Source organism: Pelophylax lessonae (genome assembly GCF_965119305.1).
Source record: "Pelophylax lessonae genome assembly, chromosome: 7".
NCBI lineage: Eukaryota > Metazoa > Chordata > Amphibia > Anura > Ranidae > Pelophylax > Pelophylax lessonae.
Window position 1 is genome coordinate 302,143,658 of NC_138774.1, and position 26,715 is coordinate 302,170,372.

Consider the following 26,715-nt stretch of genomic DNA (forward strand, 5'->3'; position numbering starts at 1 on the left):
ATATGAATGGGGAAATGTATGGGATCCGGATCAATACTATTCATAGGGAAATGTATGGGATCCGGATCAATACTATTCATAGGGAACTGTATGGGATCCGGGTGAATAATGTGTGATGGGGGTTCCTGCCCTCTCTCTAGATTGGGGGGTTCCTGCCCTCTCTCTAGATTGGGGGGGTCCCTGCCACCTCTCTAGATTGGGGGGGGGGGTTCCTGCCCCCTCTCTAGATTGGGGGGGTTCCTGCCATCTCTCTAGATTGGGGGGGTTCCTGCCATCTCTCTAGATTGGGGGGGTTCCTGCCCTCTCTCTAGATTGGGGGGGTTCCTGCCCCCTCTCTAGATTTGGGGTCCAGTCATGTGATTGATTTTCTTTTTTCTGTTTCAGAGAAGAGATTACACGGCTCTGACGAAGTTCTTACCCCCGAAGTACGAGTACGTCCTGTCAGTGCGGATGTCCCCCATACAGTGTAAACTCTATCAGTACTATCTGGATAATATCACAGGTTTGTATTTGGTGCAGAGGTCCGATTACCATTAGAAACACAGAAGTGTGTAGACCGGTTTATCCCCATTTCTGTTATTTACGTAAAGATTATGTACGACCGGCCCCGAGAATAGAACGGGACCCGGGTACAGAGCCTTGTGATGTGTAGGATCCTCTTCCCCGTTCTCTGGTAGTGATGTGTGGGGTTCTCTTCCCCGGTAGTGATGTGTAGGGTTCTCTTCCCCGTTCTCTGGTAGTGATGTGTAGGTTCTCTTCCCCGTTCTCTGGTAGTGATGTGTAGGTTCTCTTCCCCGTTCTCTGGTAGTAATGTGTAGGGTCCTCTTCCCCGTTCTCTGGTAGTGATGTGTAGGGTTCTTTTCCCCGTTGTCTGGTAGTGATGTGTAGGGTTCTCTTCCCCGTTCTCTGGTAGTGATGTGTAGGGTTCTCTTCCCCGTTCTCTGGTAGTGATGTGTGGGGTTCTCTTCCCCGGTAGTGATGTGTAGGTTCTCTTCCCCGTTCTCTGGTAGTGATGTGTAGGGTTCTCTTCCCCGTTCTCTGGTAGTGATGTGTAGGTTCTCTTCCCCGTTCTCTGGTAGTGATGTGTAGGGTTCTCTTCCCCGTTCTCTGGTAGTGATGTGTAGGGTTCTCTTCCCCGTTCTCTGGTAGTGATGTGTAGGGTTCTCTTCCCCATTCTCTGGTAGTGATGTGTAGGTTCTCTTCCCCGTTCTCTGGTAGTGATGTGTAGGGTTCTCTTCCCCGGTAGTGATGTGTAGGGTTCTCTTCCCCGTTCTCTGGTAGTGATGTGTAGGGTTCTCTTCCCCGTGTTCTGGTAGTGATGTGTAGGTTCTTTTCCCCGTTGTCTGGTAGTGATGTGTAGGGTTCTCTTCCCCGTTCTCTGGTAGTGATGTGTAGGGTTCTCTTCCCCGTTCTCTGGTAGTGATGTGTAGGGTTCTCTTCCCCGTTCTCTGGTAGTGATGTGTAGGTTCTCTTCCCCGTTCTCTGGTAGTGATGTGTAGGGTTCTCTTCCCCGTTCTCTGGTAGTGATGTGTAGGGTTCTCTTCCCCGTTCTCTGGTAGTGATGTGTAGGGTTCTCTTCCCCGTTCTCTGGTAGTGATGTGTAGGGTTCTCTTCCCCGTTCTCTGGTAGTGATGTGTAGGGTTCTCTTCCCCGTTCTCTGGTAGTGATGTGTAGGTTCTCTTCCCCGTTCTCTGGTAGTGATGTGTAGGGTTCTTTTCCCCGTTGTCTGGTAGTGATGTGTAGGGTTCTCTTCCCCGTTCTCTGGTAGTGATGTGTAGGTTCTCTTCCCCGTTGTCTGGTAGTGATGTGTAGGGTTCTCTTCCCCGTTGTCTGGTAGTGATGTGTAGGGTTCTCTTCCCCGTGTTCTGGTAGTGATGTGTAGGGTTCTCTTCCCCGTTCTCTGGTAGTGATGTGTAGGTTCTCTTCCCCGTTCTCTGGTAGTGATGTGTAGGTTCTCTTCCCCGTTCTCTGGTAGTGATGTGTAGGGTTCTCTTCCCCGTTCTCTGGTAGTGATGTGTAGGGTTCTCTTCCCCATTCTCTGGTAGTGATGTGTAGGTTCTCTTCCCCGTTCTCTGGTAGTGATGTGTAGGGTTCTCTTCCCCCGGTAGTGATGTGTAGGGTTCTCTTCCCCGTTCTCTGGTAGTGATGTGTAGGGTTCTCTTCCCCGTGTTCTGGTAGTGATGTGTAGGTTCTTTTCCCCGTTGTCTGGTAGTGATGTGTAGGGTTCTCTTCCCCGTTCTCTGGTAGTGATGTGTAGGGTTCTCTTCCCCGTTCTCTGGTAGTGATGTGTAGGGTTCTCTTCCCCGTTCTCTGGTAGTGATGTGTAGGTTCTCTTCCCCGTTCTCTGGTAGTGATGTGTAGGTTCTCTTCCCCGTTCTCTGGTAGTGATGTGTAGGGTTCTCTTCCCCGTTCTCTGGTAGTGATGTGTAGGGTTCTCTTCCCCGTGTTCTGGTAGTGATGTGTAGGGTTCTCTTCCCCGTTCTCTGGTAGTGATGTGTAGGTTCTCTTCCCCGTTCTCTGGTAGTGATGTGTAGGGTTCTCATCCCCGTTCTCTGGTAGTGATGTGTAGGTTCTCTTCCCCGTTCTCTGGTAGTGATGTGTAGGGTTCTCTTCCCCGTTCTCTGGTAGTGATGTGTAGGGTTCTCTTCCCCGTTCTCTGGTAGTGATGTGTAGGTTCTCTTCCCCATTCTCTGGTAGTGATGTGTAGGTTCTCTTCCCCGTTCTCTGGTAGTGATGTGTAGGGTTCTTTTCCCCGTTGTCTGGTAGTGATGTGTAGGGTTCTCTTCCCCGTTCTCTGGTAGTGATGTGTAGGGTTCTCTTCCCCGTTCTCTGGTAGTGATGTGTAGGGTTCTCTTCCCCGTTCTCTGGTAGTGATGTGTAGGTTCTCTTCCCCGTTCTCTGGTAGTGATGTGTAGGGTTCTCTTCCCCGTTCTCTGGTAGTGATGTGTAGGGTTCTCTTCCCCGTTCTCTGGTAGTGATGTGTAGGGTTCTCTTCCCCATTCTCTGGTAGTGATGTGTAGGTTCTCTTCCCCGTTCTCTGGTAGTGATGTGTAGGGTTCTCTTCCCCGGTAGTGATGTGTAGGGTTCTCTTCCCCGTTCTCTGGTAGTGATGTGTAGGGTTCTCTTCCCCGTGTTCTGGTAGTGATGTGTAGGTTCTTTTCCCCGTTGTCTGGTAGTGATGTGTAGGGTTCTCTTCCCCGTTCTCTGGTAGTGATGTGTAGGGTTCTCTTCCCCGTTCTCTGGTAGTGATGTGTAGGGTTCTCTTCCCCGTTCTCTGGTAGTGATGTGTAGGTTCTCTTCCCCGTTCTCTGGTAGTGATGTGTAGGGTTCTCTTCCCCGTTCTCTGGTAGTGATGTGTAGGGTTCTCTTCCCCGTTCTCTGGTAGTGATGTGTAGGGTTCTCTTCCCCGTTCTCTGGTAGTGATGTGTAGGGTTCTCTTCCCCGTTCTCTGGTAGTGATGTGTAGGGTTCTCTTCCCCGTTCTCTGGTAGTGATGTGTAGGTTCTCTTCCCCGTTCTCTGGTAGTGATGTGTAGGGTTCTTTTCCCCGTTGTCTGGTAGTGATGTGTAGGGTTCTCTTCCCCGTTCTCTGGTAGTGATGTGTAGGTTCTCTTCCCCGTTGTCTGGTAGTGATGTGTAGGGTTCTCTTCCCCGTTGTCTGGTAGTGATGTGTAGGGTTCTCTTCCCCGTGTTCTGGTAGTGATGTGTAGGGTTCTCTTCCCCGTTCTCTGGTAGTGATGTGTAGGTTCTCTTCCCCGTTCTCTGGTAGTGATGTGTAGGTTCTCTTCCCCGTTCTCTGGTAGTGATGTGTAGGGTTCTCTTCCCCGTTCTCTGGTAGTGATGTGTAGGGTTCTCTTCCCCATTCTCTGGTAGTGATGTGTAGGTTCTCTTCCCCGTTCTCTGGTAGTGATGTGTAGGGTTCTCTTCCCCCGGTAGTGATGTGTAGGGTTCTCTTCCCCGTTCTCTGGTAGTGATGTGTAGGGTTCTCTTCCCCGTGTTCTGGTAGTGATGTGTAGGTTCTTTTCCCCGTTGTCTGGTAGTGATGTGTAGGGTTCTCTTCCCCGTTCTCTGGTAGTGATGTGTAGGGTTCTCTTCCCCGTTCTCTGGTAGTGATGTGTAGGGTTCTCTTCCCCGTTCTCTGGTAGTGATGTGTAGGTTCTCTTCCCCGTTCTCTGGTAGTGATGTGTAGGTTCTCTTCCCCGTTCTCTGGTAGTGATGTGTAGGGTTCTCTTCCCCGTTCTCTGGTAGTGATGTGTAGGGTTCTCTTCCCCGTGTTCTGGTAGTGATGTGTAGGGTTCTCTTCCCCGTTCTCTGGTAGTGATGTGTAGGTTCTCTTCCCCGTTCTCTGGTAGTGATGTGTAGGGTTCTCATCCCCGTTCTCTGGTAGTGATGTGTAGGTTCTCTTCCCCGTTCTCTGGTAGTGATGTGTAGGGTTCTCTTCCCCGTTCTCTGGTAGTGATGTGTAGGGTTCTCTTCCCCGTTCTCTGGTAGTGATGTGTAGGTTCTCTTCCCCGTTCTCTGGTAGTGATGTGTAGGGTTCTCTTCCCCGTTCTCTGGTAGTGATGTGTAGGGTTCTCTTCCCCGTGTTCTGGTAGTGATGTGTAGGTTCTTTTCCCCGTTGTCTGGTAGTGATGTGTAGGGTTCTCTTCCCCGTTCTCTGGTAGTGATGTGTAGGGTTCTCTTCCCCGTTCTCTGGTAGTGATGTGTAGGTTCTCTTCCCCGTTGTCTGGTAGTGATGTGTAGGGTTCTCTTCCCCGTTGTCTGGTAGTGATGTGTAGGGTTCTCTTCCCCGTGTTCTGGTAGTGATGTGTAGGGTTCTCTTCCCCGTTCTCTGGTAGTGATGTGTAGGTTCTCTTCCCCGTTCTCTGGTAGTGATGTGTAGGGTTCTCTTCCCCGTTCTCTGGTAGTGATGTGTAGGTTCTCTTCCCCGTTATCTGGTAGTGATGTGTAGGTTCTCTTCCCCGTTCTCTGGTAGTGATGTGTAGGGTTCTCTTCCCCGGTAGTGATGTGTAGGGTTCTCTTCCGCGTTCTCTGGTAGTGATGTGTAGGGTTCTCTTCCCCGTGTTCTGGTAGTGATGTGTAGGTTCTTTTCCCCGTTGTCTGGTAGTGATGTGTAGGGTTCTCTTCCCCGTTCTCTGGTAGTGATGTGTAGGGTTCTCTTCCCCGTTCTCTGGTAGTGATGTGTAGGTTCTCTTCCCCGTTCTCTGGTAGTGATGTGTAGGGTTCTCTTCCCCGTTCTCTGGTAGTGATGTGTAGGTTCTCTTCCCCCATCTCTGGTAGTGATGTGTAGGGTTCTCTTCCCCGGTAGTGATGTGTAGGGTTCTCTTCCCCGTTCTCTGGTAGTGATGTGTAGGCTTCTCTTCCCCGTGTTCTGGTAGTGGTGTGTAGGGTTCTCATCCCCGTTCTCTGGTAGTGGTGTGTAGGTTCTCTTCCCCGTTCTCTGGTAGTGATGTGTAGGGTTCTCTTCCCCGTTCTCTGGTAGTGATGTGTAGGGTTCTCTTCCCCGTGTTCTGGTAGTGGTGTGTAGGGTTCTCATCCCTGTTCTCTGGTAGTGATGTGTAGGTTCTCTTCCCCGTTCTCTGGTAGTGATGTGTAGGGTTCTCTTCCCCGTTCTCTGGTAGTGATGTGTAGGTTCTCTTCCCCGTTCTCTGGTAGTGATGTGTAGGTTCTCTTCCCCGTTCTCTGGTAGTGATGTATAGGGTTCTCTTCCCCGTTCTCTGGTAGTGATGTGTAGGGTTCTCTTCCCCGTTCTCTGGTAGTGATGTGTAGGTCCTCTTCCCTGTGTTCTGGTAGTGATGTGTAGGGTCCTCTTCCCCGTGTTCTGGTAGTGATGTGTAGGTCCTCTTCCCCGTGTTCTGGTAGTGGTCTGTAGGTTCTCTTCCCCGTGTTCTGGTAGTGATGTGTAGGGTCCTCTTCCCCGTGTTCTGTAGGGTCCTCTACCCGTGTTCTGTAGGGTTCTCTTCCCCGTGTTCTGTAGGGTTCTCTTCCCCGTGTTCTGTAGGGTTCTCTTCCCCGTGTTCTGTAGGGTTCTCTTCCCCGTGTTCTGTAGGGTTCTCTTCCCCGTGTTCTGTAGGGTTCTCTTCCCCGTGTTCTGTAGGGTCCTCTTCCCCGTGTTCTGTAGGGTCCTCTTCCCCGTGTTCTGTAGGGTCCTCTTCCCTGTGTTCTGTAGGGTCCTCTTCCCCGTGTTCTGTAGGGTTCTCTTCCCCCGTGTTCTGTAGGGTTCTCTTCCCCCGTGTTCTGTAGGGTTCTCTTCCCCCGTGTTCTGTAGGGTTCTCTTCCCCGTGTTCTGTAGGGTTCTCTTCCCCGTGTTCTGTAGGGTTCTCTTCCCCTGTTCTCTGGTAGTGATGTGTAGGTTCTCTTCCCCCGTGTTCTGTAGGGTCCTCTTCCCCGTGTTCTGTAGGGTCCTCTTCCCCGTGTTCTGTAGGGTCCTCTTCCCCGTGTTCTGTAGGGTCCTCTTCCCCGTGTTCTGTAGGGTCCTCTTCCCCGTGTTCTGTAGGGTTCTCTTCCCCGTGTTCTGTAGGGTTCTCTTCCCCCGTGTTCTGTAGGGTTCTCTTCCCCCGTGTTCTGTAGGGTTCTCTTCCCCCGTGTTCTGTAGGGTCCTCTTCCCCGTGTTCTGTAGGGTCCTCTTCCCCCGTGTTCTGTAGGGTCCTCTTCCCCCGTGTTCTGTAGGGTCCTCTTCCCCCGTGTTCTGTAGGGTTCTCTTCCCCCGTGTTCTGTAGGGTTCTCTTCCCCCGTGTTCTGTATGGTTCTCTTCCCCCGTGTTCTGTAGGGTTCTCTTCCCCCGTGTTCTGTAGGGTTCTCTTCCCCCGTGTTCTGTAGGGTTCTCTTCCCCGTGTTCTGTAGGGTTCTCTTCCCCGTGTTCTGTAGGGTTCTCTTCCCCCGTGTTCTGTAGGGTTCTCTTCCCCCGTGTTCTGTAGGGTTCTCTTCCCCCGTGTTCTGTAGGGTTCTCTTCCCCCGTGTTCTGTAGGGTTCTCTTCCCCCGTGTTCTGTAGGGTTCTTTTCCCCGTGTTCTGTAGGGTTCTTTTCCCCCGTGTTCTGTAGGGTTCTCTTCCCCGTGTTCTGTAGGGTTCTCTTCCCCGTGTTCTGTAGGGTTCTCTTCCCCTGTTCTCTGGTAGTGATGTGTAGGTTCTCTCCCCCGTGTTCTGTAGGGTTCTCTTCCCCTGTTCTCTGGTAGTGATGTGTAGGTTCTCTCCCCCGTGTTCTGTAGGGTTCTTTTCCCCCGTGTTCTGTAGGGTTCTCTTCCCCCGTGTTCTGTAGGGTTCTCTTCCCCGTTCTCTGGTAGTGATGTGTAGGGTTCTCTTCCCCGTTCTCTGGTAGTGATGTGTAGGGTTCTCTTCCCCGTTCTCTGGTAGTGATGTGTAGGTTCTCTTCCCCCATCTCTGGTAGTGATGTGTAGGGTTCTCTTCCCCGGTAGTGATGTGTAGGGTTCTCTTCCCCGTTCTCTGGTAGTGATGTGTAGGCTTCTCTTCCCCGTGTTCTGGTAGTGGTGTGTAGGGTTCTCATCCCCGTTCTCTGGTAGTGGTGTGTAGGTTCTCTTCCCCGTTCTCTGGTAGTGATGTGTAGGGTTCTCTTCCCCGTTCTCTGGTAGTGATGTGTAGGGTTCTCTTCCCCGTGTTCTGGTAGTGGTGTGTAGGGTTCTCATCCCAGTTCTCTGGTAGTGATGTGTAGGTTCTCTTCCCCGTTCTCTGGTAGTGATGTGTAGGGTTCTCTTCCCCGTTCTCTGGTAGTGATGTGTAGGTTCTCTTCCCCGTTCTCTGGTAGTGATGTGTAGGTTCTCTTCCCCGTTCTCTGGTAGTGATGTATAGGGTTCTCTTCCCCGTTCTCTGGTAGTGATGTGTAGGTTCTCTTCCCCGTTCTCTGGTAGTGATGTGTAGGTCCTCTTCCCTGTGTTCTGGTAGTGATGTGTAGGGTCCTCTTCCCCGTGTTCTGGTAGTGATGTGTAGGTCCTCTTCCCCGTGTTCTGGTAGTGGTCTGTAGGTTCTCTTCCCCGTGTTCTGGTAGTGATGTGTAGGGTCCTCTTCCCCGTGTTCTGTAGGGTCCTCTACCCGTGTTCTGTAGGGTTCTCTTCCCCGTGTTCTGTAGGGTTCTCTTCCCCGTGTTCTGTAGGGTTCTCTTCCCCGTGTTCTGTAGGGTTCTCTTCCCCGTGTTCTGTAGGGTTCTCTTCCCCGTGTTCTGTAGGGTTCTCTTCCCCGTGTTCTGTAGGGTTCTCTTCCCCGTGTTCTGTAGGGTTCTCTTCCCCGTGTTCTGTAGGGTTCTCTTCCCCGTGTTCTGTAGGGTCCTCTTCCCCGTGTTCTGTAGGGTCCTCTTCCCCGTGTTCTGTAGGGTCCTCTTCCCTGTGTTCTGTAGGGTCCTCTTCCCCGTGTTCTGTAGGGTCCTCTTCCCCCGTGTTCTGTAGGGTTCTCTTCCCCCGTGTTCTGTAGGGTTCTCTTCCCCCGTGTTCTGTAGGGTTCTCTTCCCCCGTGTTCTGTAGGGTTCTCTTCCCCGTGTTCTGTAGGGTTCTCTTCCCCTGTTCTCTGGTAGTGATGTGTAGGTTCTCTTCCCCCGTGTTCTGTAGGGTCCTCTTCCCCGTGTTCTGTAGGGTCCTCTTCCCCGTGTTCTGTAGGGTCCTCTTCCCCGTGTTCTGTAGGGTCCTCTTCCCCGTGTTCTGTAGGGTTCTCTTCCCCGTGTTCTGTAGGGTTCTCTTCCCCCGTGTTCTGTAGGGTTCTCTTCCCCCGTGTTCTGTAGGGTTCTCTTCCCCCGTGTTCTGTAGGGTTCTCTTCCCCCGTGTTCTGTAGGGTTCTCTTCCCCCGTGTTCTGTAGGGTTCTCTTCCCCCGTGTTCTGTAGGGTTCTCTTCCCCCTGTTCTGTAGGGTCCTCTTCCCCGTGTTCTGTAGGGTCCTCTTCCCCGTGTTCTGTAGGGTCCTCTTCCCCCGTGTTCTGTAGGGTTCTCTTCCCCCGTGTTCTGTAGGGTTCTCTTCCCCCGTGTTCTGTAGGGTTCTCTTCCCCCGTGTTCTGTAGGGTTCTCTTCCCCGTGTTCTGTAGGGTTCTCTTCCCCTGTTCTCTGGTAGTGATGTGTAGGTTCTCTTCCCCCGTGTTCTGTAGGGTCCTCTTCCCCGTGTTCTGTAGGGTCCTCTTCCCCGTGTTCTGTAGGGTCCTCTTCCCCGTGTTCTGTAGGGTCCTCTTCCCCGTGTTCTGTAGGGTTCTCTTCCCCGTGTTCTGTAGGGTTCTCTTCCCCCGTGTTCTGTAGGGTTCTCTTCCCCCGTGTTCTGTAGGGTTCTCTTCCCCCGTGTTCTGTAGGGTTCTCTTCCCCCGTGTTCTGTAGGGTTCTCTTCCCCCGTGTTCTGTAGGGTTCTCTTCCCCCGTGTTCTGTAGGGTCCTCTTCCCCGTGTTCTGTAGGGTCCTCTTCCCCGTGTTCTGTAGGGTCCTCTTCCCCGTGTTCTGTAGGGTCCTCTTCCCCCGTGTTCTGTAGGGTTCTCTTCCCCCGTGTTCTGTAGGGTTCTCTTCCCCCGTGTTCTGTAGGGTTCTCTTCCCCCGTGTTCTGTAGGGTTCTCTTCCCCCGTGTTCTGTAGGGTTCTCTTCCCCGTGTTCTGTAGGGTTCTCTTCCCCTGTTCTCTGGTAGTGATGTGTAGGTTCTCTTCCCCCGTGTTCTGTAGGGTCCTCTTCCCCGTGTTCTGTAGGGTCCTCTTCCCCGTGTTCTGTAGGGTCCTCTTCCCCGTGTTCTGTAGGGTCCTCTTCCCCGTGTTCTGTAGGGTTCTCTTCCCCGTGTTCTGTAGGGTTCTCTTCCCCCGTGTTCTGTAGGGTTCTCTTCCCCCGTGTTCTGTAGGGTTCTCTTCCCCCGTGTTCTGTAGGGTTCTCTTCCCCCGTGTTCTGTAGGGTTCTCTTCCCCCGTGTTCTGTAGGGTTCTCTTCCCCCGTGTTCTGTAGGGTCCTCTTCCCCGTGTTCTGTAGGGTCCTCTTCCCCGTGTTCTGTAGGGTCCTCTTCCCCGTGTTCTGTAGGGTCCTCTTCCCCCGTGTTCTGTAGGGTTCTCTTCCCCCGTGTTCTGTAGGGTTCTCTTCCCCCGTGTTCTGTAGGGTTCTCTTCCCCCGTGTTCTGTAGGGTTCTCTTCCCCCGTGTTCTGTAGGGTTCTCTTCCCCGTGTTCTGTAGGGTTCTCTTCCCCCGTGTTCTGTAGGGTTCTCTTCCCCCGTGTTCTGTAGGGTTCTCTTCCCCCGTGTTCTGTAGGGTTCTCTTCCCCCGTGTTCTGTAGGGTTCTTTTCCCCCGTGTTCTGTAGGGTTCTTTTCCCCCGTGTTCTGTAGGGTTCTCTTCCCCGTGTTCTGTAGGGTTCTCTTCCCTGTGTTCTGTAGGGTTCTCTTCCCCGTGTTCTGTAGGGTTCTCTTCCCCTGTTCTCTGGTAGTAATGTGTAGGTTCTCTCCCCCGTGTTCTGTAGGGTTCTCTTCCCCTGTTCTCTGGTAGTGATGTGTAGGTTCTCTCCCCCGTGTTCTGTAGGGTTCTTTTCCCCCGTGTTCTGTAGGGTTCTCTTCCCCCGTGTTCTGTAGGGTTCTCTTCCCTCGTGTTCTGTAGGGTTCTCTTCCCCCGTGTTCTGTAGGGTTCTCTTCCCCCGTGTTCTGTAGGGTTCTCTTCCCCCGTGTTCTGTAGGGTTCTCTTCCCCCGTGTTCTGTAGGGTTCTCTTCCCCCGTGTTCTGTAGGGTTCTCTTCCCCGTGTTCTGTAGGGTTCTCTTCCCCCGTGTTCTGTAGGGTTCTCTTCCCCGTGTTCTGTAGGGTTCTCTTCCCCCGTGTTCTGTAGGGTTCTCTTCCCCGTGTTCTGTAGGGTTCTCTTCCCCTGTTCTCTGGTAGTGATGTGTAGGTTCTCTCCCCCGTGTTCTGTAGGGTCCTCTCCCCTGTTCTCTGGTAGTGATGTGTAGGTTCTCTCCCCCGTGTTCTGTAGGGTCCTCTCCCCTGTTCTCTGGTAGTGATGTGTAGGTTCTCTCCCCCGTGTTCTGTAGGGTTCTCTTCCCCTGTTCTCTGGTAGTGATGTGTAGGTTCTCTCCCCCGTGTTCTGTAGGGTTCTCTTCCCCCGTGTTCTGTAGGGTTCTCTTCCCCCGTGTTCTGTAGGGTTCTCTTCCCCGTGTTCTGTAGGGTTCTCTTCCCCCGTGTTCTGTAGGGTTCTCTTCCCCGTGTTCTGTAGGGTTCTCTTCCCCCGTGTTCTGTAGGGTTCTCTTCCCCGTGTTCTGTAGGGTTCTCTTCCCCTGTTCTCTGGTAGTGATGTGTAGGTTCTCTCCCCCGTGTTCTGTAGGGTCCTCTCCCCTGTTCTCTGGTAGTGATGTGTAGGTTCTCTCCCCCGTGTTCTGTAGGGTCCTCTCCCCTGTTCTCTGGTAGTGATGTGTAGGTTCTCTCCCCCGTGTTCTGTAGGGTTCTCTTCCCCTGTTCTCTGGTAGTGATGTGTAGGTTCTCTCCCCCGTGTTCTGTAGGGTCCTCTCCCCTGTTCTCTGGTAGTGATGTGTAGGTTCTCTCCCCCGTGTTCTGTAGGGTTCTCTTCCCCTGTTCTCTGGTAGTGATGTGTAGGTTCTCTCCCCCGTGTTCTGTAGGGTTCTCTTCCCCTGTTCTCTGGTAGTGATGTGTAGGTTCTCTCCCCCGTGTTCTGTAGGGTCCTCTCCCCTGTTCTCTGGTAGTGATGTGTAGGTTCTCTCCCCCGTGTTCTGTAGGGTCCTCTCCCCTGTTCTCTGGTAGTGATGTGTAGGTTCTCTCCCCCGTGTTCTGTAGGGTTCTCTTCCCCTGTTCTCTGGTAGTGATGTGTAGGTTCTCTCCCCCGTGTTCTGTAGGGTCCTCTCCCCTGTTCTCTGGTAGTGATGTGTAGGTTCTCTCCCCCGTGTTCTGTAGGGTTCTCTTCCCCTGTTCTCTGGTAGTGATGTGTAGGTTCTCTCCCCCGTGTTCTGTAGGGTTCTCTTCCCCTGTTCTCTGGTAGTGATGTGTAGGTTCTCTCCCCCGTGTTCTGTAGGGTCCTCTCCCCTGTTCTCTGGTAGTGATGTGTAGGTTCTCTCCCCCGTGTTCTGTAGGGTCCTCTCCCCTGTTCTCTGGTAGTGATGTGTAGGTTCTCTCCCCCGTGTTCTGTAGGGTTCTCTTCCCCTGTTCTCTGGTAGTGATGTGTAGGTTCTCTCCCCCGTGTTCTGTAGGGTCCTCTCCCCTGTTCTCTGGTAGTGATGCGGAGAGTGTCTCTGACCTAATGGCGCCCGTGCTGGTTTCCTGCATTATTGTACCCGGAGTGCTGGGCATGTTGTAAGCCTGCATTATGTGACTTTACTGGGTGTCCGTTTATAAATCCTTGTCACATTGAATGACATTCACCATCGCCTCCATGTCTGGTGACATCACACCCTCCATATATTCCCATCTTCATTCATCTGCTCTGACAGCCTTTGATGGGGGAGGGGGGACCTGCAGACACCTGAATGTCACCAATCACATTCATTCTTTAATCTTTCAGTTAATTACCATCGTTCTCATCGGTTCTCTTTAAAGGCTTTCTTCTTTCCTGTTCATTTCTCCCTCGCAGGATTCATCCTCTGAAGATATTTAACAACTTTAATGTAAAAGTAGAATGACCTCATCAGTGTAATTACAGGCTGTACCCGCTGATGATGGGCAGCAGATGTTCAGGCCGGGTACAGAAGTCTGCCATTCTCCTAATTGTTCTGATTGTACTTTGTGCCTCAGATATTCTGCCAGCACCACTTTTTTCTCTTCAGTTGTTGGACAGACTATTATCATTAGGCCGGGATTGATGGTAATAAGATACGGATTCCCAAATATTAATAAATCATGTACTTTCCCCGGAGGGAGCGGAGCCGCTCCTCTCATACATCTTCTGGAATCTTCTCCCTCTCGCATCCATCGGCGCTTTACACTTCTAAAGCAGCTGAAGAATTCCTCCTTAGTAGTGCGCTGTGTGTGTATGTATGTGTGTGTATATGTATGTATGTGTGTGTGTGTGTGTGTATATGTATGTATGTGTGTGTGTGTGTGGGTTATGCTGCCCCCTACAGGTGTAGTACTAGGCAGGAAAAAACAGTTTACCACGCCTATGGGGCTGTCCCTATAGGCATAACCCCACACACCCTGCTCCAGCATACCAGTTTGTTTCTGCCTAGTGAAGGAGTAGGTCCACAGAGATTAAGTGGTACTCTGACCTAATCTGTCTTTTTTCCCTAAGGTGGTGTCTGATTGCCATCTAAATGAAGACATTGTGTTGCATTCACTCAGTGCCGAGCATAAACATCCCAAGGAAATTGCATTGCACTCTCTGTATGTGGTTCGGGCGAACAGGGTTTAGCTGACGGTCACCGAGTCTTTTAGGAAATTGGATGCTCTTTTTGTCCTTACTGAGGGATCTTGGAAAGGTTTGGCTGCGTCTGCTGTGACTATATCCAGATGGATCAGGCAGACAGTAATTCAGGCTTATTCATTTGAAGGGTCAGCTTCCTCCTTTCCCTGTGAAGGTGCATTCTACTAGAGCGCTGAGTGCCTCTTGGGCTTCTCACCATCAGGCCTCAATAGTGCAAGTTTGTAAGGAGGTCAGGTTCCCCCGTAGTCGCCCTGTAGGAGGTTGGGTTCCCCCGTAGTCGCCCTGTCGGAGGCCGGGTTCCCCCGTAGTCGCCCTGTCGGAGGCCGGGTTCCCCCGTAGTCGCCCTGTCGGAGGCCGGGTTCCCCCGTAGTCGCCCTGTCGGAGGCCGGGTTCCCCCGTAGTCGCCCTGTCGGAGGCCGGGTTCCCCCGTAGTCGCCCTGTCGGAGGCCGGGTTCCCCCGTAGTCGCCCTGTCAGAGGCCGGGTTCCCCCGTAGTCGCCCTGTCGGAGGCCGGGTTCCCCCGTAGTCGCCCTGTCGGAGGCCGGGTTCCCCCGTAGTCGCCCTGTCGGAGGCCGGGTTCCCCCGTAGTCGCCCTGTCGGAGGCCGGGTTCCCCCGTAGTCGCCCTGTCGGAGGCCGGGTTCCCCCGTAGTCGCCCTGTCGGAGGCCGGGTTCCCCCGTAGTCACACATCCCCCCCCCCCCCCCTGTGCTCAGCTGTCCTTGCAGTGTAGACTGACTGGCCTCTGAACTCTTGCAGCAGAGCCCTCTATGACTTATACACTCCCAGAGTCTCTCCTCCGCTAAATCCTCCTAGGACAGCTGAGATGTGCAGATCTACAAGCCCTGGAGGGTAAAAGTCATTGTGTGCGCATAGCATTCATTACTTTGTCCTCCTTCTGGTTCTTATTACATCTAAAACCGGTGTCCCGGCTCCCCTGCCGCCTGCCCTTCCTTTAGTCATGCTTTGTGCAGGTTTTGTCACAGTTAGCACTGCCAGCTGTTACATAGAGGGTTAGCTCTGGGGGCCCCATCAGGGGTTAGCTCTGGGGGCCCCATCAGGGGCTAGCTCTGGGGGCCCCATCAGGGGCTAGCTCTGGGGGCCCCATCAGGGGCTAGCTCTGGGGGCCCCATCAGGGGCTAGCTCTGGGGGCCCCATGCTGGGGCTAGCTCTGGGGGCCCCATGCTGGGGCTAGCTCTGGGGGCCCCATGCTGGGGCTAGCTCTGGGGGCCCCATGCTGGGGCTAGCTCTGGGGGCCCCATGCTGGGGTTAGCTCTGGGGGCCCCATGCTGGGGTTAGCTCTGGGGGCCCCATGCTGGGGTTAGCTCTGGGGGCCCCATGCTGGGGTTAGCTCTGGGGGCCCCATGCTGGGGTTAGCTCTGGGGGCCCCATGCTGGGGTTAGCCCCGGGGGCCCCATGCTGGGGTTAGCCCCGGGAGCCCCATGATGTGAATGGTGCAGTCTCTGCTCCTCCTCTGTACTTTCCTTACACGTGGAGGGACAGCGGGCTCGAATGTTGAGGAGGAGGTGTATTGTATATCCCTGGGAGCACAAAGCATGCGGCTTTCTTTTCTTGTGGTTTCAGATATGAAGCATTTGCTTCTCAGCTTTAAGCCAGATTTCTGTATTGAGCATTTAAGTGTGAAATGGAAACATCTGCTGCGATCTTGTAAAAGCCGGCCATAGCCCGTCCTCTAATCCTTTTACCTTGACAGGTGTTACACTCGGAGAGGGAGGAGGCCGAGGTAAATCTGGAACCAAACTTTTCCAGGACTTTCAGATTTTAAGTAGGATCTGGACTCACCCCTGGTGCCTGCAGCTGGACTATATTAGTAAGGAAAATAAGGTACGGCAGATATCATACTACATATTTCTGTCTCTGTTAAATGTTTCCCCAATAAACGATGCCAAATAGTGGGTAGAATTTCGGTGAAATAATGGAAATTTGTTTTTTTTCTTCGAATGTGCAGTGCTATAGATTTGCCTGCTGCTCTTTCATCTGTGATTATGTTCCTTTATATTTCAAGATATATGCCCATTATTAAAGCTTTGTTTGAAATGATGTAAGCCAGACTTTTTCCAAGTGACTAAACAGATGTGTGTGCCCGCCACAGAGAAATCCATTGCAGTGACGTCATGCCTGTGTTTTTCTAGGGTTACTTTGATGAAGACAGCACTGAAGAGTTTGTGGTGTCTGACTCTGAAGAGACCACTTCCACCCCCAGTTCAGAGGAAGAAACACCGTAAGCACTGCACAGGGTTACCTGCTCCCCCCTCCTCCAATCAGCACACCCATATACAGCACACAAAGGGTTACTGTATCTCCTCCACCAATCAGCACACAAAGGGTTACCGTATCTCCTCCACCAATCAGCACAACAGTAATCAGCACAAAAAGGGTTACTGTATCTCCTCCACCAATCAGCACACAAAGGGTTACCGTATCTCCTCCACCAATCAGCACACCCATATACAGCACACAAAGGGTTACTGTATCTCCTCCACCAATCAGCACACAAAGGGTTACCGTATCTCCTCCACCAATCAGCACACCCATATACAGCACACAAAGGGTTACTGTATCTCCTCCACCAATCAGCACACCCATATACAGCACACAAAGGGTTACCGTATCTCCTCCACCAATCAGCACAACCATATACAGCACACAAAGGGTTACTGTATCTCCTCCACCAATCAGCACAACAGTAATCAGCACAAAAAGGGTTACTGTATCTCCTCCACCAATCAGCACAACACTAAGCACACAAAGGGTTACTGTATCTCCTCCACCAAACAGCACACAAAGGGTTACTGTATCTCCTCCACCAATCAGCACAAAAAGGGTTACTGTATCTCCTCCACCAATCAGCACAACACTAATCAGCACACAAAGGGTTACTGTATCTCCTCCACCAATCAGCACACAAAGAGTTACTGTATCTCCTCCACCAATCAGCACACAAAGGGTTACTGTATCTCCTCCACCAATCAGCACAACAGTATTCGGCACACGAAGGCTTAGCGTCTCTCCACCGATCGGTATGGCAGTATTCGGCACACGAAGGGTTAGCGTCTCTCCACCGATCGGTATGGCAGTATTCGGCACACGAAGGGTTAACGTCTCTTTACCGATCGGTATGGCAGTATTCGGCACAGGAAGGGTTAGCGTCTTTCCACCGATCGGTATGGCAGTATTCGGCACACGAAGGGTTAGCGTCTCTCCACCGATCGGTATGGCAGTATTCGGCACACGAAGGGTTAGCGTCTCTCCACCGATCGGTATGGCAGTATTCGGCACACGAAGGGTTAGCGTCTTTCCACCGATCGGTATGGCAGTATTCGGCACACGAAGGGTTAGCGTCTTTCCACCGATCGGTATGGCAGTATTCGGCACACGAAGGGTTAGCGTCTTTCCACCGATCGGTATGGCAGTATTCGGCACACGAAGGGTTAGCGTCTTTCCACCGATCGGTATGGCAGTATTCGGCACACGAAGGGTTAGCGTCTCTCCACCGATCTGTATGGCAGTATTCGGCACACGAAGGGTTAGCGTCTTTCCATCGATCGGTATGGCAGTATTCGGCACACGTGTGTTTCACCAACGCGAACGATTCTTTTCTGTTTATCATCTTCTGCCAGAAATTCACTTAGCAATAACGTCATCTGAGCGATCGTCAGGAATTAGTCAAACAATCAAAGATAAATGCCAACTGATTTTTCTTGTGGCTTCGCCTGGCGTGCCAAAATGTTAATGAAATGATTTCTTCTATTACTAAAACAATCTGCCAGTCTATAAACTGCAACAGACCGTAACCCGAGTATACAGATCTCCCAATGTATAGACTGCAACAGACCGTAACCCGGGTATACAGATCTCCCGATGTATAGACTGCAACAGACCGTAACCCGAGTATACAGATCTCCCAATGTATAGACTGCAACAGACCGTAACCCGGGTATACAGATCTCCCGATGTATAGACTGCAACAGACCGTAACCCGAGTATACAGATCTCCCAATGTATAGACTGCAACAGACCGTAACCCGAGTATACAGATCTCCCAATGTATAGACTGCAACAGACCGTAACCCGAGTATACAGATCTCCCAATGTATAGACTGCAACAGACCGTAACCCGGGTATACAGATCTCCCGATGTATAGACTGCATCAGACCGTAACCCGAGTATACAGATCTCCCGATGTATAGACTGCATCAGACCGTAACCCGGGTATACAGATCTCCCGATGTATAGACTGCAGCAGACCGTAACCCGAGTATACAGATCTCCCAATGTATAGACTGCATCAGACCGTAACCCGAGTATACAGATCTCCCGATGTATAGACTGCAACAGACCGTAACCCGAGTATACAGATCTCCCAATGTATAGACTGCAACAGACCGTAACCCGAGTATACAGATCTCCCGATGTATAGACTACATCAGACCGTAACCCGAGTATACAGATCTCCCAATGTATAGACTACAACAGACCATAACCCGAGTATACAGATCTCCCAATGTATAGACTGCAACAGACCGTAACCCGAGTATACAGATCTCCCAATGTATAGACTACAACAGACCGTAACCCGAGTATACAGATCTCCCGATGTATAGACTGCAACAGACCGTAACCCGAGTATACAGATCTCCCGATGTATAGACTACATCAGACCGTAACCCGAGTATACAGATCTCCCAATGTATAGACTGCATCAGACCGTAACCCGAGTATACAGATCTCCCAATGTATAGAACATAAAACTCAAACCAAGCCGCATCCCGATTGCTACAGCGAGATCCGCACCACTTATTGTGGCACAAGTTTCAAAGAATCCTTCATGAATAATACATCCCAACGCATGTAGTACACGTTCCATGGAAATCGCCCCCCAGGGAAACAACCACCGGGTAAATGCCCTCATTGGTCAGATCAGTTGCGCATGAAGGAAACACAGTCTCACATATGTAAATTCATACGTTAAAGGAGGATAGAGTAGAATGTCTCCAGGGTGGAGGAGGAGGATAGAGTAGAATGTCTCCAGGGTGGAGGAGGAGGATAGAGTAGAATGTCTCCAGGGGGGGGGGAGGAGGATAGAGTAGAATGTCTCCAGGGGGAGGAGGAGGATAGAGTAGAAAGTCTCCAGGGTGGAGGAGGAGGATAGAGTAGAATGTCTCCAGGGTGGAGGAGGATAGAGCAGAATGTCTCCGGGGGGGAGGAGGAGGGTAGAGCAGAATGTCTCCAGGGGGGGGAGGAGGATAGAGTAGAATGTCTCCAGGGGGAGGAGGAGGATAGAGTAGAATGTCTCCAGGGGGAGGAGGAGGATAGAGTAGAATGTCTACAGGGTGGAGGAGGAGGATAGAGTAGAAAGTCTACAGGGTGGAGGAGGAGGATAGAGTAGAATGTCTCCAGGGTGGAGGAGGAGGATAGAGCAGAATGTCTCCAGGGGGGAGGAGGAGGAGGAGGAGGGTAGTGTAGAATTTCTCCAGGGGGGAGGAAGAGGATAGAGTAGAAAGTCTCCAGGGTAGAGGAGGAGCATAGAGTAGAATGTCTCCAGGTTGGAGGAGGAGGATAGAGCAGAATGTCTCCAGGGGGGGGGGGGGGAGGATAGAGCAGAATGTTTACAGGATAGAGTAGAATGTCTCCAGGGGGGAGGAAGAGGATATAGTAGAAAGTCTCCAGGGTGGAGGAGGAGGATAGAGTAGAATGTCTCCAGGGTGGAGGAGGAGGATAGAGCAGAATGTCTCCAGGGGGGAGGAGGAGGAGGAGGAGGGTAGTGTAGAATTTCTCCAGGGGGGAGGAAGAGGATAGAGTAGAAAGTCTCCAGGGTAGAGGAGGAGCATAGAGTAGAATGTCTCCAGGGTGGAGGAGGAGGATAGAGCAGAATGTCTCCAGGGGGGGGGAGGAGGAGGATAGAGCAGAATGTTTACAGGATAGAGTAGAATGTCTCCAGGGGGGAGGAAGAGGATATAGTAGAAAGTCTCCAGGGTGGAGGAGGAGGATAGAGTAGAATGTCTCCAGGGTGGAGGAGGAGGATAGAGCAGAATGTCTCCAGGGTGGAGGAGGAGGATAGAGCAGAATGTCTCCAGGGTGGAGGAGGAGGATAGAGCAGAATGTCTCCAGGGTGGAGGAGGAGGATAGAGTAGAATGTCTCCAGGGGGGAGGAGGAGGATAGAGTAGAATGTCTCCAGGGGGGAGGAGGAGGATAGAGTAGAATGTCTCCAGGGGGGAGGAGGAGGATAGAGTAGAATGTCTCCAGGGGGGAGGAGGAGGAGGATAGAGTAGAATGTCTCCAGGGGGAGGAGGAGGATGGAGCAGAATGTCTCCAGGGGGAGGAGGAGGATAGAGTAGAATGTCTCCAGGGGGGAGGAGGAGGATAGAGTAGAATGTCTCCAGGGGGGAGGAGGAGGATAGAGTAGAATGTCTCCAGGGGGGGAGGAGGAGGATAGAGTAGAATGTCTCCAGGGGGGAGGAGGAGGATAGAGTAGAATGTCTACAGGGTGGAGGAGGAGGATAGAGTAGAAAGTCTACAGGGTGGAGGAGGAGGATAGAGTAGAATGTCTCCAGGGTGGAGGAGGAGGATAGAGCAGAATGTCTCCAGGGAGGAGGAGGAGGGTAGTGTAGAATTTCTCCAGGGGGGAGGAAGAGGATAGAGTAGAAAGTCTCCAGGGTAGAGGAGGAGCATAGAGTAGAATGTCTCCAGGGTGGAGGAGGAGGATAGAGCAGAATGTCTCCAGGGGGGGGGGAGGAGGAGGATAGAGCAGAATGTTTACAGGATAGAGTAGAATGTCTCCAGGGGGGAGGAAGAGGATATAGTAGAAAGTCTCCAGGGTGGAGGAGGAGGATAGAGTAGAATGTCTCCAGGGTGGAGGAGGAGGATAGAGCAGAATGTCTCCAGGGTGGAGGAGGAGGATAGAGCAGAATGTCTCCAGGGTGGAGGAGGAGGATAGAGCAGAATGTCTCCAGGGTGGAGGAGGAGGATAGAGTAGAATGTCTCCAGGGGGGAGGAGGAGGATAGAGTAGAATGTCTCCAGGGGGGAGGAGGAGGATAGAGTAGAATGTCTCCAGGGGGGAGGAGGAGGATAGAGTAGAATGTCTCCAGGGGGGAGGAGGAGGAGGATAGAGTAGAATGTCTCCAGGGGGGAGGAGGAGGAGGATAGAGTAGAATGTCTCCAGGGGGAGGAGGAGGATGGAGCAGAATGTCTCCAGGGGGAGGAGGAGGATAGAGTAGAATGTCTCCAGGGGGGAGGAGGAGGATAGAGTAGAATGTCTCCAGGGGGGAGGAGGAGGATAGAGTAGAATGTCTCCAGGGGGGGAGGAGGAGGATAGAGTAGAATGTCTCCAGGGGGGAGGAGGAGGATAGAGTAGAATGTCTCCAGGGGGGGAGGAGGAGGATAGAGTAGAATTTTTCTCCAGGGGGGAGGAGGAGGATAGAGTAGAATGTCTCCAGGGGAAGGAGGAGGATAGAGTAGAATGTCTCCAGGGGGGAGGAGGAGGATAGGGCAGAATGTCTCCAGGGTGGAGGAGGAGGATAGAGTAGAATGTCTCCAGGGGGAGGAGGAGGCTAGAGTAGAATGTCTCCAGGGGGAGGAGGAGGATAGAGTAGAATGTCTACAGGGTGGAGGAGGAGGATAGAGTAGAAAGTCTACAGGGTGGAGGAGGAGGATGGAGCAGAATGTCTCCAGGGGGGAGGAGGAGGATAGAGCAGAATGTCTCCAGGATAGAGTAGAATGTCTCCAGGGGGGAGGAGGAGCATAGAGTAGAATGTCTCCAGGGGGGAGGAAGAGGATATAGTAGAAAGTCTCCAGGGTGGAGGAGGAGGATAGAGTAGAATGTCTCCAGGGTGGAGGAGGATAGAGCAGAATGTCTCCGGGGGGGAGGAGGAGGGTAGAGCAGAATGTCTCCAGGGGGGAGGAGGAGGATAGAGCAGAATGTCTCCAGGGTGGAGAAGGAGCATAGAGCAGAATGTCTCCAGGGGGAAGGAGGAGCATAGAGCAGAATGTCTCCAGGGGGGGGGGAGGAGCATAGAGCAGAATGTCTCCAGGGTGGAGGAGGAGCATAGAGCAGAATGTCTCCAGGGTGGAGGAGGAGGATAGAGCAGAATGTCTCCAGGGGGGAGGCGGAGGATAGAGTAGAATGTCTCCAGGGTGGAGGAGGATAGAGCAGAATGTCTCCGGGGAGGAGGAGGAGGGTAGTGTAGAATGTCTCCAGGGGGGAGTAGGAGGATAGAGCAGAATGTCTCCAGGGTGGAGGAGGATAGAGCAGAATGTCTCCGGGGAGGAGGAGGAGGGTAGTGTAGAATGTCTCCAGGGGGGAGTAGGAGAATGGAGCAGAATGTCTCCAGGGTGGAGGAGGAGGATAGAGCAGAATGTCTCCAGGGGGGAGGAGGAGGATAGAGCAGAATGTCTCCAGGGGGGAGGAGGAGGATAGAGCAGAATGTCTCCAGGGGGAAGGAGGAGCATAGAGCAGAATGTCTCCAGGGTGGAGAAGGAGCATAGAGAAGAATGTCTCCAGGGGGGAGGAGGAGGATAGAGCAGAATGTCTCCAGGGTGGAGAAGGAGCATAGAGCAGAATGTCTCCAGGGGGGAGGAGGAGGATAGAGCAGAATGTCTCCAGGGTGGTGGAGGAGGAGCATAGAGCAGAATGTCTCCAGGGTGGTGGAGGAGGAGCATAGAGCAGAATGTCTCCAGGGTGGAGGAGGAGCATAGAGCAGAATGTCTGGAGCATAGAACAGAATGTCTCCAGGGGGAAGGAGGAGCATAGAACAGAATGTCTCCAGGGGGAAGGAGGAGCATAGAGCAGAATGTCTCCAGGGTGGAGAAGGAGCATAGAGCAGAATGTCTCCAGGGGGGAGGAGGAGGATAGAGCAGAATGTCTCCAGGGTGGAGAAGGAGCATAGAGCAGAATGTCTCCAGGGTGGAGAAGGAGCATAGAGCAGAATGTCTCCGGGGGGGAGGAGGAGGATAGAGCAGAATGTCTCCAGGGTGGAGAAGGAGCATAGAGCAGAATGTCTCCAGGGTGGAGAAGGAGCATAGAGCAGAATGTCTCCGGGGGGGAGGAGGAGGATAGAGCAGAATGTCTCCAGGGGGAGGAGGAGGAGCATAGAGCAGAATGTCTCCAGGGTGGTGGAGGAGGAGCATAGAGCAGAATGTCTCCAGGGTGGTGGAGGAGGAGCATAGAGCAGAATGTCTCCAGGGTGGAGGAGGAGCATAGAGCACAATGTCTGGAGCATAGAACAGAATGTCTCCAGGGGGAAGGAGGAGCATAGAACAGAATGTCTCCAGGGGGAAGGAGGAGCATAGAGCAGAATGTCTCCAGGGTGGAGAAGGAGCATAGAGCAGAATGTCTCCAGGGGGGAGGAGGAGGATAGAGCAGAATGTCTCCAGGGTGGAGAAGGAGCATAGAGCAGAATGTCTCCAGGGTGGAGAAGGAGCATAGAGCAGAATGTCTCCGGGGGGGAGGAGGAGGATAGAGCAGAATGTCTCCAGGGTGGAGAAGGAGCATAGAGCAGAATGTCTCCAGGGTGGAGAAGGAGCATAGAGCAGAATGTCTCCGGGGGGGAGGAGGAGGATAGAGCAGAATGTCTCCAGGGGGAGGAGGAGGATAGAGCAGAATGTCTGGAGCATAGAACAGAATGTCTCCAGGGTGGAGGAGGAGCATAGAGCAGAATGTCTGGAGCATAGAACAGAATGTCTCCAGGGGGAAGGAGGAGCATAGAGCAGAATGTCTCCAGGGGGGAGGAGGAGGATAGAGCAGAATGTCTCCAGGGTGGAGAAGGAGCATAGAGCAGAATGTCTCCAGGGTGGAGAAGGAGCATAGAGCAGAATGTCTCCAGGGTGGAGAAGGAGCATAGAGCAGAATGTCTCCAGGCCCTTACACTGACCTTGAACACATTTTCTTTTCCGTTTTGGTCCAGGCCGTCCGGACGTTGATTAAATTGAATTTACTGGCTTTGATTGGTTCTCTGTTTCTGGGATGCTTTTAGTAAACCTCGTTATGCAACCTGTGACCGTCCAGGTGCTGTGCAGTCCTCCAGCCTGGAGGAATGAGACAGATTTAATGGAGTTTTTAGAAGTTGTTACATTGAACTAAGCACAGCCTGTAATTATGTTTAAAGGGTGAAGCAATCAAAGAGAAAAGGCAAGAACTCGAACAGTTCCAGCGATGAGGAGAGTGACCGAGACGTGGAAGTCATTAAGGTGTGGAATTCTCGGTCCCGGGGCGGCAATCCAAAGGATTCCAAGGAGGAGGCACCATCAAAAGCGGTTGCGCCCAAAGTGGAAGAAAGTGAGTTGGTCTCCTACAATAACACCATGTGAGGGCTCTCGCTGTGACCGAGGACACAGTTGGGCGTCTCTCTAGATACAAAATGTTAAATAATATTTATTTATTTTTTTACATCAAAGTGAACTTCCGACAAACCGTTAAATACTCAGATAACCTACAAATATGGCGGATGGTTCACCAGCCAGAGGAGTTGTTTTCTGTCCATCCAGGGGATGTGGTGGTAGCATGTGTTATGACCTTGATTGATCCCCATGGCCAAGGGTTGCAAAAAACTGAACTGATTGGTCACCATGGCTGTTCAGTATGTCCTTCCCAGGGGTGGCACAGACCTGACCTGATTGATCACCATGGCTGTTCAGTATGTCCTTCCCAAGGGTGGCACAGACCTGACCTGATTGATCACCATGGCTGTTCAGTATGTCCTTCCCAAGGGTGGCACAGACCTGACCTGATTGATCACCATGGCTGTTCAGTATGTCCTTCCCAAGGGTGGCACAAACCTGACCTGATTGATCACCATGGCTGTTCAGTATGTCCTTCCCAAGGGTGGCACAGACCTGACCTGATTGGTCACCATGGCTGTTCAGCATGTCCTTCCCAAGGGTGGCACAGACCTGACCTGATTGATCACCATGGCTGTTCAGTATGTCCTTCCCAAGGGTGGCACAGACCTGACCTGATTGATCACCATGGCTGTTCAGTATGTCCTTCCCAAGGGTGGCACAGACCTGACCTGATTGATCACCATGGCTGTTCAGTATGTCCTTCCCAAGGGTGGCACAGACCTGACCTGATTGATCACCATGGCTGTTCAGTATGTCCTTCCCAAGGGTGGCACAGACCTGACCTGATTGATCACCATGGCTGTTCAGTATGTCCTTCCCAAGGGTGGCACAGACCTGACCTGATTAATCACCATGGCTGTTCAGTATGTCCTACCCAAGGGTGGCACAGACCTGACCTGATTGATCACCATGGCTGTTCAGTATGTCCTACCCAAGGGTGGCACAGACCTGACCTGATTGATCACCATGGCTGGTTCAGTATGTCCTACCCAAGGGTGGCACAGACATGACCTGAATGGTCACCATGGAAGCCTTTCTCCAGTTGTAAATCTTCGCTCTGGTCAGATTTGGTACAGGTTTTAGTTTGATTTGGAAGTCTATGCCGTGTAGTCCTTTATCTCCTTGTCTTTTCTTTCCCCATTACTGGCAAAGCCACGTCGTCCTCTAGCCCCGGTAGTCCGGCTCCAGACTGGTACAAAGATTTTGTGACCGAAGCAGATGCTGGTGTGTTGGCACATTCCGGAAAAATTACCCTTCTGTTTGAGATTCTTCGCATGGCAGAGGAGCTCGGCGACAAAGTGTGAGTTCTTATTGCTGACTTCTCTTGTCGTGTGTGTGTGTGTAAATTGTACAACGTGATACTGAGCCCTACAGGATGGTCAGTTCTCCGGCAGATCCGTTCAGGATGGTCAGTTCTCCGGCAGATCCGTTCAGGATGGTCAGTTCTCCGGCAGATCCGTTCAGGATGGTCAGATCTCAGGCAGATCCGTTCAGGATGGTCAGTTCTCAGGCAGATCTGTTCAGGATGGTCAGTTCTCAGGCAGATCCGTTCAGGATGGTCAGATCTCAGGCACATCCGTTCAGGATGGTCAGTTCTCAGGCAGATCTATACAGGATGGTCAGTTCTCAGGCAGATCCGTTCAGGATGGTCAGTTCTCAGGCACATCCGTTCAGGATGGTCAGTTCTCAGGCAGATCTATACAGGATGGTCAGTTCTCAGGCAGATCTATACAGGATGGTCAGTTCTCAGGCACATCCGTTCAGGATGGTCAGTTCTCAGGCAGATCTATACAGGATGGTCAGTTCTCAGGCAGATCCGTTCAGGATGGTCAGTTCTCAGGCAGATCTATACAGGATGGTCAGTTCTCAGGCAGATCTATACAGGATGGTCAGTTCTCAGGCAGATCCGTTCAGGATGGTCAGTTCTCAGGCAGATCCGTTCAGGATGGTCAATTCTCCGGCAGATTCGTTCAGGATGGTCAGTTCTCAGGCAGATCTATACAGGATGGTCAGTTCTCAGGCAGATCTATACAGGATGGTCAGTTCTCAGGCAGATCCGTTCAGGATGCTCAGTTCTCAGGCAGATCTATACAGGATGGTCCGTTCTCAGGCAGATCCGTTCAGGATGGTCAGTTCTTAGGCAGATCTATACAGGATGGTCAGTTCTCAGGCAGATCCGTTCAGGATGGTCAGTTCTCAGGCAGATCCGTTCAGGATGCTCAGTTCTCAGGCAGATCCGTTCAGGATGCTCAGTTCTCAGGCAGATCTATACAGGATGGTCAGTTCTCAGGCAGATCTATACAGGATGGTCAGTTCTCAGGCAGATCCGTTCAGGATGGTCAGTTCTCAGGCAGATCCGTTCAGGATGGTCAGTTCTCAGGCAGATCCGTTCAGGATGGTCAGTTCTCAGGCAGATCTATACAGGATGGTCAGATCTCAGGCAGATCCATTCAGGATGGTCCGTTCTCAGGCAGATCCGTTCAGGATGCTCAGTTCTCAGGCAGATCTGTACAGGATGCTCAGTTCTCAGGCAGATCCGTTCAGGATGGTCAGATCTCAGGCAGATCCGTTCAGGATGCTCAGATCTCAGGCAGATCCGTTCAGGATGCTCAGTTCTCAGGCAGATCCGTTCAGGATGGTCAGTTCTCAGGCAGATCCGTTCAGGATGGTCAGATCTCCGGCAGATCCGTTCAGGATGGTCAGTTCTCAGGCAGATGCGTTCAGGATGGTCAGTTCTCAGGCAGATCCGTTCAGGATGCTCAGTTCTCAGGCAGATCTATACAGGATGGTCAGTTCTCAGGCAGATCTATACAGGATGGTCAGTTCTCAGGCAGATCTATACAGGATGGTCAGTTCTCAGGCAGATCTATACAGGATGGTCAGTTCTCAGGCAGATCCGTTCAGGATGGTCAGTTCTCAGGCAGATCCGTTCAGGATGGTCAGTTCTCAGGCAGATCCGTTCAGGATGCTCAGTTCTCAGGCAGATCCGTTCAGGATGGTCAGTTCTCAGGCAGATCCGTTCAGGATGGTCAGTTCTCAGGCAGATCTATACAGGATGGTCAGT

At 52.3% G+C, this 26,715-nt stretch overlaps 1 protein-coding gene across 1 annotated transcript in view; it reads left to right on the plus strand.

Moving 5' to 3' along the window:
• ATRX (ATRX chromatin remodeler) overlaps positions 1–26,715 on the plus strand; it is a gene marked incomplete at its 5' end in the record, with an annotated part of 152,340 nt that overhangs the window by 87,169 nt on the left and 38,456 nt on the right. The window contains 5 exons of the mRNA XM_082264262.1: positions 385–502; positions 15,004–15,134; positions 15,443–15,531; positions 23,417–23,586; positions 24,804–24,951. Coding sequence (XP_082120388.1) covers positions 385–502; positions 15,004–15,134; positions 15,443–15,531; positions 23,417–23,586; positions 24,804–24,951 — 656 coding nt within the window. The remainder of the gene's footprint in view (positions 1–384; positions 503–15,003; positions 15,135–15,442; positions 15,532–23,416; positions 23,587–24,803; positions 24,952–26,715) is intronic.